Source organism: Colletotrichum orchidophilum (assembly GCF_001831195.1).
Source record: "Colletotrichum orchidophilum strain IMI 309357 chromosome Unknown Scaffold_29.1, whole genome shotgun sequence".
In the NCBI taxonomy this organism is placed as follows: Eukaryota; Fungi; Ascomycota; class Sordariomycetes; order Glomerellales; family Glomerellaceae; genus Colletotrichum; species Colletotrichum orchidophilum.
The window spans coordinates 33,473-46,211 of record NW_019172985.1 but is presented as its reverse complement, the minus strand read 5'-3'; the positions used below and the strand labels follow the sequence as shown (position 1 = coordinate 46,211).

General features: G+C 53.0%; 4 protein-coding genes across 4 annotated transcripts; 2 read left to right on the top strand and 2 right to left on the bottom strand.

Annotated features, from left to right (window-relative positions):
• Window positions 1-2,124: 2,124 nt before the first annotated feature.
• Window positions 2,125-3,531, bottom strand: CORC01_04397 (uncharacterized protein; the record flags this gene model as incomplete). The annotated part of the gene is made up of 2 exons (XM_022616044.1): window positions 2,125-3,327; window positions 3,394-3,531. 2 exons carry the CDS (start codon window positions 3,529-3,531, stop codon window positions 2,125-2,127), a joined length of 1,341 nt encoding a protein of 446 aa, XP_022477352.1.
• A 1,266-nt stretch (window positions 3,532-4,797) lies between these two features.
• CORC01_04396 (uncharacterized protein) lies at window positions 4,798-4,920 on the top strand (the record flags this gene model as incomplete). Its single annotated transcript, XM_022616043.1, has 1 exon — window positions 4,798-4,920. The coding sequence occupies one exon, from the start codon at window positions 4,798-4,800 to the stop codon at window positions 4,918-4,920; it is 123 nt and encodes a 40-aa protein (XP_022477351.1).
• A 3,328-nt stretch (window positions 4,921-8,248) lies between these two features.
• On the bottom strand, window positions 8,249-8,694 carry CORC01_04395 (uncharacterized protein; the record flags this gene model as incomplete). The annotated part of the gene is made up of 2 exons (XM_022616042.1): window positions 8,249-8,459; window positions 8,525-8,694. 2 exons carry the CDS (start codon window positions 8,692-8,694, stop codon window positions 8,249-8,251), a joined length of 381 nt encoding a protein of 126 aa, XP_022477350.1.
• A 1,836-nt stretch (window positions 8,695-10,530) lies between these two features.
• CORC01_04394 (CHY zinc finger domain-containing protein) lies at window positions 10,531-12,624 on the top strand (the record flags this gene model as incomplete). The annotated part of the gene is made up of 1 exon (XM_022616041.1): window positions 10,531-12,624. The coding sequence occupies one exon, from the start codon at window positions 10,531-10,533 to the stop codon at window positions 12,622-12,624; it is 2,094 nt and encodes a 697-aa protein (XP_022477349.1).
• Window positions 12,625-12,739: the final 115 nt, after the last annotated feature.

Here is a 12,739-nt window from a genome sequence, read left to right as displayed (position 1 = left end):
ATCCCACTAATTCGGTTTATAGCTCAATCTATGATATTTTTTCTCCCAACTTCGAAACCGTCGCATTCATTGGAGTCGTCATTCTCCTCTTAGATACGAGCATAAGCCAGATTCACAATGACTTTTGGGATCCTGGAGTCTGGGCCAAAAGCATCATATTCAACGCCGTCGTCGTCATCACTTTGACGGTTTTTCGTGCCTGCTTATTGCTTCCTGTGTCGAGCTGCAGCAGCCAACCTGGCTGGATACGGGACACCCACCCCCAAGGCAGATATCCCCAAGGTCTTGCATCCTACGATGCTGCCAGCAGAGGCCCTTTTGGGAGCCTGTTCTTACTCTTCAAACTTCACTCCGTCCACGTGTACCCAGTTGCAGTATTCGATTATCAAGCACTGCCTTTTCATATTATTGCAGACAATTCGCTAGCATCGGAGCTTGGATCACGTTGGCAACCACTGCCCTTAGTTCTTTCTTCCAACATAGCGTCACGTACGTCTCTTCGGCAGCGATGGATTTAGCATACAGCCCAAATTCTCAAGCTGTGGTGGGATGGAGATATTACGGGATCTAGTGAAATCAGGGGTTCACATATGTGCCTCCGTTGTCCATCATTGTCTCCTTTAGGGCTGGCCAGGTCCTGCATTAACTCGTTATATACGACATGCAAGCCGCGATTTGGGGCGGTTTGATTGCCTCAAACTCAGTCTCCGTCCAGAGGCCACCGTTTTTATGTTCTACTGGCAACTTTACTTGGGATCCCTTTGGGGCGCTTGCTATTGGCTTAAAATACGACGATGTCACACCGCAGGTTGGGAAGGACTGAGACAGCGATGGAAATTATCGTCTCATTGCACCCGAAGGGTATACTGAGCTGAAGAAAATAGTAAACGGCACTACCTCGAGCGGTCTGTTGTTCATGAGTTCTGGACTAGGAAGAATGGTGGTATACCTGGTCTCGAAGCCGTTCTAGAACTTGATTAGAGCTCTGGCAATTGTCTAGTGGGTCAAAGCCTCGGTTCCAGGAAGACCACAAGTGGACAACACGAACTTGACGATAAAGGTCTACAAATGTGCCCATTTACTTTTATCCGAGAAAGATTCCTCCCCGGATAAACTAATCGTGTTTACTCCGAGGACATCTTGGAAGGAATCAGTCTTCCGGACAACGCTCAGGAATTCGGGTCTCAAGACGAATACTATAAAGACATCGCTTTGGTCAACTTCTAAAATTCTCCACCGAGGCTGGTTTATCAATTCAATCACATGCCCCTGAACAAAAATCACTCATTGGTCGTTCCTTCGAACGGCTTCGCCGCACTAGTCACTAAGCTTACAATTTGCAAACTCATAAACTGGCCCGTCGCCTACAACACAGTATCAACAACCCTCTAAATATTGGCACCAAGATGTGATGTTCAATATGCGTGACTCTAAGCAGAAAATGAGCCTCGGCAGAGATCATTTGCGTAAGTCTGAATGTTTCGGCAGGCGGACATCAGGACTGGGATAAGACTTGGGGAAGAAGCTCTGATAAATGAAGATAGACGCCTCAGTCTAGAGATAGGTAGACTATAAATGCTCCTAAGTACAACAAGGAGTGATCGATGGAGCAAGGGCGTGATCCTAAAAGTCAGATTTCACCAGCGGTTGTCCAAAGAGATGATAACAACAGTCTTTTCTCAGGGGAGTCCATCATACGAACTTCTATTAGCAATATCTCTGAGCATAGAGTCCGTGGAAAATTGTGCGGCGAACGCAACGATATCATTGTCAATGTAACGCACTACGAGCTTTCCTGTGACTTCTCCAAGGCGGGTTTCCCTCTATCTCAGACCAACAACCTACGTAATCAACCACTCACATGAGTCAAGGATTCATGGGCACGAATTTGGCAGCATTGTTGCAACAGCTCTACAATGCAGCGCCTGACGGTGAATAATGTGAGATGAGCAGATACTATTGCTGGTCTTGCACCCTATTTTCAAGATGGTTTGCCCCATAAGCTGTCCACCCAGCGGTTTGAAGCTATAACTGTCCTCAGTTTCTTCTTGGACATCAATCGAGCTCTCCCAACATGCAGCAAATCGTTCCAAAAAAATCCTTCATACCAGCAGAGTGCGCCACTTAGATCATCTGAGACGTCATCCCCTCGTTATCAATGTCATTATCTGACTTGCCATCTCTTGCAACGATTCTCATAGCCCACTGAATCTCATCCCAAGTCGTCTCCCTGATCGATAAAATCGTTGCTGAGCGGCGAGTGGTGGCTTTCTTGTCATCTGATAGCTTGCAAACACATCGACACAACTTGTTTTTTCCGTCGGGTCCCAAAAATACCTTGATCTGGTCATCCATAGGACCACCGCTCTTCCAGCCCTTGAATGCGCCACTTAGAAACGGCTGCCGGCCAGTGAAGAGATCCTGCAGCTGGAAATGTTGCACTTTGGCCATGTTCTCCCGATTGGCATAGACCACCTTCGCAAAAAGCTCCAAGATGACATCCTGCTTCTCTCGGTTACATTTGGCATGGGCATTGAGAAGCTCCCCAATCCTGAAGCAAGTGCGCATCATCATCGCTGAAGAGAGCCCGAAGACCACAGAGCGGTCTCTCGTTTTGGCGGGGAAAGGGGGTCTGACGAAGGGTGCCAGACTCGATGGTGCTTTCGCTGCTTCCTTGGGCTTACTTTCAACACTCGACTTGGCGTTGTGATCCGGAGACACATCGGCCGCGTTTGCCGCGCATTCTGTGACAAGATCCCAGTCAACGTCTTCGTCGAGAAGATCAGGTCCAGCCAAATCGGCTTTGGAAGCTTCAAATTTGCCCGTATCGGGCTCGGAGAACTGCAATTTGGAGTCGAAACTTGAGGCTGATCTTGAATCGCGGGCCATCCTCTGTATGATACTTGACGATGGGATGCAAGGAGCTTTGTCTCCGGTATCTTCAAATAGCTGGGCCAGCTCTTCTTCGTCAAGTTCTTCAAGGCCATATGTGTCTTCGATGGTGTCTTCACTCTTTGGCGAGCTTTGCGCAAGGAGATCGACGTTAAGTTCAGGAAACGGCTTAAGAGGAACTCCATCTACATTAGACAAAGTCTCAGATGCGGTACCATGATATTGACCAGGTAGCTCTGTGACCGGAACGAAACCCTCGCCTCCTACTTTGTCTAGATTTACGAATTGGTTCATCCAGAAGTCTGCAGCCTCCGACTCGACCGCAGTAACATGCGTAGCAGAGAATGCTGATGTGGTTGATGGTGTCTCAGGTATCTCGACAGCTGCTTCGGACGGACTCGGCGGAGTCTGCACAAGGTCTGGCGGAGGGCAATGCTGCGTCATATTCTTGTGGGCGTTAGCTACGAAGCTGGATTCAGATGACATTTGAGATAGGCTTACCTGGTCGAAGACGTTTGATCCTATGGAGGCATCGACGGCCAGTCGCTTGAGCGGCGAAGAGATTGCAACAGAGGAGGTCGGCGTCAGGGGTCGTTTGGGGACGTTGATGGGCGTGAACCCGCCGTCCGCGATTTGCATTATGAAGGGTTCGTGGCTTTGTGTGCTTCGAAGGTGTTAGTCTCCGGCCAAGCAGAAGGTTTGAAAATTCCACCTACATATTTGTTCAGCGATTCACGACGAGCCTAGACTTAGAGCTACGAAGACAGGCACAGAACGGATGGCAGAACGTTCAGAGACAGATCGATGGTCAGGGGGTGCTACGAGAGAAAAGAGCTTAGGGGGGAATGTGAGAGTAAAAGTTTCCAGGCAATCATTTTTACGGAAAGATGGCGTCCATTAGGTAAGTTAGGTAGGTACCAAGATGCTAGGACAGAAGAAGATGGGTTCTTTCCTTCGCGGGGGATGATCTCTTGAGTCAAGCAGTGATTGCAATGTAGGGCAGGAGCAAGTGGCTCATTCGGGGAAGGAGCAGGACCCATCCGCTTCTTCAGGACCCATCCGCTCCTTCCCATCTTCCTTGCCTCTTGCTGAGGTTGAGGTGCCTTGGGTTCACGTAGATTACAGCTATCTAGAAAGAAGAAGGAAGCATGGCAAAAGTATTCCACCTCGTGCCGATTCTTTCTTGAGGTAAAGTGGACTCCCGGAGAATATCCAGTTGGTGAGTACGCAATTTGAACTGAAAACACTATCAATCATGCAAAGGCACTAGTCTCCGCAATTTCACGATGCCTTCACGAGGCTATCTGATCGAGCAAGGTAGCCATTGTAACAACTCTAATTCTGGACTGCATGAAAGCACCAATCTTCAGAAAAGCCGCCTTCACAAGTACCTTCGCTCAATATCCAGTCTTGCTGCCCTTATCATCAGAAACTGCAGAAGATTAGGGGCGCCATCCTGTCTCATTGACCAGTGCCTTGCTCATCTCTTCCGAACAGCTCTCCCTCAACAGCTTTCCTCTCTTTGCCGATGGATATGACTGCCTCTAGGTCCAGCAATTTTGATTTGCCTACTGATCGATGCCATTTGAACAGGTCCGCTGACACTGGTGATAGTTGATATGGGCTACGCAATGAAACAAGGTTGCTCAACGCGACGCCAAAGAGATGGACCGCTATTCACTTGAACACGTGCAGTCTGTTCAACCTTTCGGCAGAGTCTTGGACATGTGCAGCTACAGCCGCCGATGTCGATGCCGCCGCTGGCACGGCAACACTGAGACACTGACAAGACAACAACGTTGAAGGATCTGTTCTTCGACCGAGCTATCACCACACCCCAAGTAACTTCTAGCTTGAAGGCCAACAACAATTGTATAGTAGCCAAATTGACATATATATCACGAGATGTTCTGCCGAGGACGGAACGTAGTCCCTCACCGAGAGAGAGCGCGCGCGCCGAGGTATGTCACGAAGCTATTCGGAACCCCGTGGCTCGGTCCGCACAGCGGAGGCACGGGTCTGAAGTGACATCAACCCGCATTCCCGAACAAGTCAGGAGCTCCAACTGTCGAAAGAAACAAAATAGAGATTGTCGCTGCCATGCTGTCGATTATCTCGATTTGTTCCATCAGGCACGATGTAGACGCCTTGGTTTCGATGAGGGTACTCCAAAGGGGACTACGTCAAAAGTAGCATGTGCTCCTCATGAAAGCCGCATGGGTCTCGCGCCGTCGCGTTGGCAGGCTGTCTCAGCGCCACGAACCTGTCTCTCTGCCCCGAGCCTGATACCGCAACCGCGGTGGGAAAGAAGAGACACCGTGGAAGATGGAGGGAAAAGGATGCCTCGGCGGCTCGAACGTTGGGGCAATGGGAGAGCGTTTGGCGGATGGCGGGTAGACCGTCGGCGGTGATGTCAGTCCTCAGTCAGGTGAGAACGCAAACAGCGAAGGGTTCTGCGTGGTTGGCGCGTTCGGAAGTTAGCTCCCGCGGAAGTTGGGCCATGTGGTTCTGGGAAGCGCTGCGCTGGCGTCCAAGGTAGTGACCTGGAAGTACGTACTGACAAGTACGGGGGAGGGGGTGTGTGTGATGGTGAAGGATGTGGGAGGATTCAAAGTGTAGAAACGAAGGTCCGCACGGATAGGGGATCGATTAGCCTTTGCTGAAAATAACACTTGATTATCATCCGGCGTTTTCAAATAATCCCATCAAATAAATAATAGTTAAATAATATTCTCCAAGGCTAACATAGGTAGCGGCAGGCATCTTCAAGTTGCGGTTGCTCCCCAGGTCCAATGCCGCACATGTTTGCCGGCTTGTCAGTCACCTCAGGCGCAGGATGAGATGACTGACACATGCTGGCGCTCAATGACTTGCCATGTGAGGCACCCACCGAAAACCAAGTGATGCAATGCTGCAACTTCCGGAAATTCTCATTGCACGCCAATCCGTATTTTTTGGCCATTGAGAGACCCTCCATTCCTCCCGGATCTGACGGTGGGGGATCAGCCACTCCCCAGTTACTTCGCAGGGGCTGGTGCAGTGCGACTCGAGGCGGTGCACCTCCCAGGTCCCAAAATCAAGGTTGCGAAGATGCAATGGAACTGTCCCTCGTTGTGGACACAGCCCAGGCATCCATCAGCTGCGGTCATCAATGGAATACCGATGACTCTCGTGTATTCTGGGTACTTGGGGGTGAGGCAGAGAGGTTAGGGAACCGGATACACTCGTCCTGACTCGACTTACCCTGTTTGACTTTGACCTTTGCCTTTGGGAACCTTCTCATGTTCAGTCCACATCCTGCGAGTAAACGTTCAACAAAGGCTCATTCTGGGCTCCCTGGGGGCAACCCCAAGTCCGAATTCCAACCAGTCAATTGGGGCCGTAGTGAACACATGGACTGTCTTGCATGAGGTGCCATCAACGAGTACCAATCCGTCACCCTGGTAGCCATGCGAGCCTCGAAAGACTGGACAATAAACGATTTTCTTTATTTTTCATCTTGATGTTTTTTCTTGAAAAAAATAATACTAATAATAATAATACTTTCTCACCATGTATAGAGATTCAGCGTCACGTTGGAGAGACTTGCCTCGCTTGCGAACCAGACCCTGGATATAGAAAAGACACAATGATACTGAAACCATTGACAGTCAGTTCTTTGACCGATATCCAGAGCTCATCATTCCCGGCACAACCCAGAGACCGAGAAATCCCCCACAACTCATACGAGATCTATCGATTGCTACATACGGGGCGGACGAGGGCATTCAATGGCCGTGGAGAGATAACATTCAAGCGAGTGTGGCAGCAAGGGCTGCAAACCGGGCGCATCGTGTGGTTTCCCAAAGTCTTGGGATTAGATATGGGCGCATCGGATCTGGTTGATGCAAGCAAAGACAAATGAACAGGGATAAAATCAAAATAAAACTGGAATAAATCAATGAATAATTAAAAATGAAGATGAGAAAAAATAAAATAAACGGTCAAACAAAAATATTGGTTATTATCTTCAGCTGCGTTTCTGGCATGTCACCAACTGACACATACACCTACACGCACACAAAAACACACCATCTTGAACTGAGCCCCACCGTTTGCCCCAGATGACGGCGACGGGACCAACTACCTACAGGCACCGCTGCTAAAATGGTAGCGCCGACGGTCCGCCACCGTAGCCTCCTCAAAAAAGTGTTCTAATCCGCCAGCACGTCCGCGTCCCCCCCACCTCACCCTTCTTCAGCTTTAACCTCCCGTATCCTTTACACCCTGTCTATTCAACTCCCGTCCCCTCACCGCTCGGGAGGCTGACTTGGACTTGCATACACACCATGGTCACCAGGTCCTCTTCCTGATGCGCTGGCATATCTCCCTTACTTCCAGCGTCGTAGTTCCAGGGCCCCGTTCCATCAGCAAGAACTTTACGGTATCGTCATCCAAAGAGGCCCTGGTCATCAACTCACCACTACTATCCAAGGACACCAGTCTTGACATCGAGATGAGGGAACAGCTGTCACATCCCACGCACGCAGCCTTCCCGTGGCCCCCGTATGTACCGGAAAGCATCTAATGAATACCTCGCGGTACAATACTCAACACGATTGATGATGGTGGCGGGCGGGCTGCATTTCCGGTCGGGCACTACACCACCACCCGCTGCATCTCCCGGCGAATCCTCTCCCATGTCCTTCCCGCCGCGCCGGTCTGCTCCCAGGTTAAGGTGAGCATGGGGGGACTACCACAAGATGCAGAGCATCAGATTCTCCCTGACCGAATTGCCAGAAACCGCAAAAATCGTTGACACCCTGTCAAACGCCGTCCGTCCTAGCCGTCACGGGTTCCCGTCCAGAAGCGGTCGTGTCTCGTCCACTCGCCCGTCTCCAACATCTACGTTTCGCTATTCTTGCCTGCCCTTGACCTCACCAAGCTTCTGCGCCTTACATGCAATCGCCGCATAGCTGCATCCGTGGCAGTTCCCCGGGCCAACTGGCATTCGACCTCCTTGTCGATACGAAATAGGCGCCCGCCAAACCGCAGTGTTTCACACCACAACTGCGGGTAGGTTGATGGTATCTGATGGACCGGTTTCTTCTCGCCCCGGCTAGACTGATAGCCTACCGTTTTTGGACTTGCCGTTCAAAACCTGCCCCGTTTTCGAGCGCAACTTCACCGTTGTGCGACACGTGAAGGTGGCGTCTGTCGTGCCTCCAGCAATGTCAGCTAAACGTGCAACTATTCCCCTCTACCTTGCCTCCTCCTCATCCTCCTCCTATGTGGTAACCTCGATCGTCCCGATTCTAGATGCACTATATCGCCGCCCAAAGGCAGCAGTGATACGGAAGAGTGTTGACACACCCCCTCATGCCTGAAGCCTACACGTTTTCCTGGCGAGGGTTACGACAGCAGCAGCAGCATCACTCCCATCGTCGGGGGTCATTCTTCGTCCGCATATGCGGGCAAGATGTGAGGCCAGCTGAGGCGGCAAATCGCCGCGCCCGCTACCCCATTGTCGGTGTGGCTTCGAGCCGGTACAGCTCAGCTTGTCACGTTTGCAATAAAGGCCAATGTCACTGTTACAAAAATGTCCCAAGGTCCTCGAACCTCGACTCCCCCCCCCCCCCCTCTTCTCGCCTACAAAGAAAAAGGACTTGATGTTCCTGCATCTTGTTGGGCAGCGATTGAGCACCACTTTCGTTGGTTACCGCGCAGGGGGCTGCTTTCGGTGACATGTTCTCTTACCACCCCCCTGGCCGGGAGGTGTTTATGCTGGGGCATCACGTTGTTGAGACACGCCAGCTCACGCATATCTGATTGTCATGCGGGGTGTCATCCTTTCAAACCATCTGTCACTTTTTCCATCAAAATAGTTTACCTTGGGATACCGCTATTCATCATTCATACCCGATCATTTTGATCACGAATGCTGCCGGTGATGCTCAGAATGCCGAAGCTGTCACCTGAATAGGCTCAAGTGGACCTCACTTGTCCATTCCGTGGAGGCTTGGAAAGTATAGTCGTTACACGGCGGTGCGCTTGGTAGATGCGAAGCTCTCCGTTTGTCTCCTCGTTAGATACGTCCTTTATTAATTAAATTGGAAAAGAAAATAAATGAATAGGATGCAATGTACTGGATTTTCCCAACTGAGACTTCTGGGCCTTGTTCTTCGCTATCGTCACCGCCTCCAATGGGACCGAATCGGGCGAAACCGTCACCGCCGTCGCCTCGCTCCAACCATTCGCAAAACATGGCAAATTACATTGCATAGAAGTAGTACTTGTGTGAAGTATTCAAGGTTCAAGGTTCTAGGTAGATACTCACGATAAAGGCGTCTTGTGTTTCTTGAACTTTTGGCATAACCGTCATGCAGCTCTTTCATCTCCCTTGTGATCGGTTTTGGCTGTCCAGGTGTCCCGGTGGTAGCTGGGTCCACCTCCCCGTACTTTCGACCGGTGCCCGGGGCCAGACGGATCCACCCGAGCTCCGGTTTGGCGGGCATTGCGGGTGCCGTGGCTGGCCAATTGAAGCGTCAACGGGCACCTCTTGAACCATGCTAGATGAATTTTGACTGTTAGTTGACGAAGTTATTGATGAAACAAACCGCTCAAGGTGAGAAAAGCCATACTGGAATTATTCCCGGTGAGCGCGGTGTTTGACGCGAATCCAACATAACGAGGAGATCATGGACCTCTCTTTCTTCATTCGCAGCCTGAGAGGCTATGCGGCTCACCTCGTCGACCTGTGTTTGCCAGCACATACAGCTTGACAGTTGGGTGGCTGCGTCCAGTTGCCCAGGCCGGGGATCATGTAAAATCGACTGCGAGGCACGATCTCTTGATGCCTCCCGGCCTTTCAAGCAACTAGTACTTCCTTCCTGATATAAACCTCTCAGCTTCCAGTGGAAACGTTCACTGAATTGCGCGGGCGTAGACACCCGACTTGTGGTACCGGCGTGGCCAGATCTCACCGGTAACCCCTTGACTAGGTACCTAAAGTTGATGTACAAGATGCTACGAACTCATCATAATCTGTGATGCGGAAACTGTCCAACTGGAAAAGGGGCGCCTGCACCCGTAGTTTGCATCGCGCAGCGGGTTTCATGCATGGCTTGTTCTTGCTATAGAAGATGAGTCGACCGGTGTCGACACCTCCAATCTGCAGGTGATTGGTGACTGGCAGCGGGAGTGAGGAGCATGCACTAACATACAACACCGATGGTTCTCGCAGAGATCCGTTAGCGTGGGCAGATTTGTGCCCCGTTATGAGTCACGTCGACTAACCGCAACTCAACGCCGCTGAAGTCTCGGCACCCTGGTGAGTTCCAAGCGACTCGGAGATTCCACTACATCCGGTCCGGGGCCAACCCATCTTCAATCGTCGCCACTGCAAGCAGAATCGTCATATACGGCCCCTTCGCCTCGAGATCGTACTGGACCACCTCTCTTGGACAACATCTTCAATACTCGCCTTTGCCAGCTAGCTCATCAAGAGACGACAAGCACTGCTCCGCCCGCAGTCCATCCTCTCTGCCTGCCTGTTATTTTTTTTTTTTTTTTTTTTTTTTTTTGCATTTTCATCCGTTCAGCTCATCCACAATTTCCAACGTTGAGCACATTTCCCATTTTCATTCCCACCCGCCCAGCATGATTTCTCTCACAAATCAAGGCGGCAGCACACACCAGCAGGCCGTCCCCAGGCCCCGCAACGACCGCGTGGTCCCCAAACCCGTCCCGGAGGCCCGGTCCAAGGATCCCCGCGGTTACCAGCTTGACCAGCTGCGCAAGCGCTACTCGCCCCGCGAATCCACCACTGCAGACGGTACCACCACATCCCTCATCTTCCGCATCAAGCCATCCGACCCGGACTTCCCGTTCGAGCTGGAGCATCTGCAGTGCGATCTCCGCGTGCCGGAGGAGTACCCCGAGGCAACCGCTGTCTTGCACGTGCGGAATAGCGATATCCCGCGCGGATTCTGCATCAACATTGAGCGGGGATGGGACAGGCTCGTCGCCGAGCGCCAAGGGGCCACCCTTCTCGCCCTCACCTACGCCCTGGACAAGAACCTGGAAAAGTTCCTGTCCGAGCAGGAGGTAGCTACTGTGAAGTTGGTCACGTACAAGGACGAAGGGGTGAAGGACACCCGTCACCTCGAAGCCGCCGCCATTGCCTCCATCCCAGGCCCGGCCACGCAGATCACCAAAGCACCATCCCCGGCACCGGCACCGGCGGCGTCGACCGTGAGGTACTACACTCCTGAAGAATACTTCACCAAGGAGGAGATGGCGGCCGCGAAAGCCCGGCGCGCGCAGGAGACGCGGCAGCTGGAGACTCGCATGGGACGCCTGTCTCTGTACCGCCGTTCTCCGGACGGCATCGTCTACGCGCTTCCTCTCGAGCCTCGTCGTCGCGGCGAGCTACCTCCTGGACTGCAAGGTGTCAAGACCGTACATCTCATCGTGCCACTGCTGTATCCGCTCCAGCCGCTGCGTATCCAGCTGAACGAGTGTGACTCTCAAGACGCCGAACCCCTGGAGGAGCTCTACGTACATAAGGCAGCGGGACAGAAGCAGATGACTCTCACCAGCCACGTGAACTACTTGGCTCAAAACATGCACGTCCTAGCAAAGCAGGCGGCGGCGCCGCCCAAGCCTGCTGCTGCTGCTGCTGCTCAGCCCGTATCAACCCTGGAATCTGAAAAGGATTCCAAGGCAAAAGCACCGGCTATGGATGATAATGACCGTGGCCACATCAAGGTCATCCCGCGGCCGCCGGAATGGGGCCGTCCCGGCGCCGACGGTGACGACGACGCAGACCAATCAGACAGCTATGACTCAGAAGACGACTCAGACGAAGGCGGCGCCGACCTCGACGCCGAACCACCCAACCTCTCCTCCGGCCTCACCCCGGAAAGGGGCACATCCATCTCCTTCCCGACCATCGAGCTCCACAGCATCGAGCTCTTCCAGGTCTCCATCCTCAACCTGAGCGTGAAGTGCTCGCGCTGCAAGACCATCAACGAGATCACGGGCCTCAAGCACGAGGTCGCCCAGACCGCTAGCTGCCGCAAATGCGCCGCCGGCCTCGCGGCGCAGTTCCGCCAGACGCTCGTCCACGCCAACTCTACGCGCGCCGGCTTCGTCGACCTCACGGGCTGTATCGTGTCCGACATGCTCCCCAGCACCTTCATCCCCGTCTGCGCAAAGTGCTCCACGCCAAGCCAGGGCCTCGTCGCTGTCCGCGGCGACGCGGTCACCAACGTCTGCCGCACCTGCCACGGCAAATTCACCTTCAAGATCCCCACGGTGAAGTTTCTCACCCTTTCGGCCAGCGGGCTTGCGGCCCCGACAACGGGGCCGATCAAGAAGGCCGAGAAACTCGGTCTGCAGGTGGGCACCCCGCTACCGGACCGGGGCGCGTGCGTGCACTACCGCAAGAGCTACCGTTGGTTCCGGTTCTCGTGCTGCGCAAAAGTGCACCCGTGTGACCGCTGCCACGACGAGGCGGAGAACCACGTCAACGAGTGGGCCAACCGGATGGTGTGCGGCTGGTGCAGCCGCGAGCAGCGGTACTCGCCAGAGGCGTGCGGGTTCTGCGGCCGGAGCGTCATCGGGCGCAAGGGGAAGGGGTTCTGGGAGGGCGGTAAGGGCACGCGCGACCGCAAGCTGATGAGTCGCAAGGACCCGAGGAAGTTCAAGAGGGTAGGTGGGGGTGCGGCGGCGGCTGCAAAGAAGGAGTAGAGGATGGGTGGTGACAGGTCCAGTTGGTGTCTTTACTTGGTGATTCTTGGAAACCCCCCCGTCTTCACCCTTCCCCCTTTCAAGTTTGAAAACTCTACGCCGTAGATACCTTACT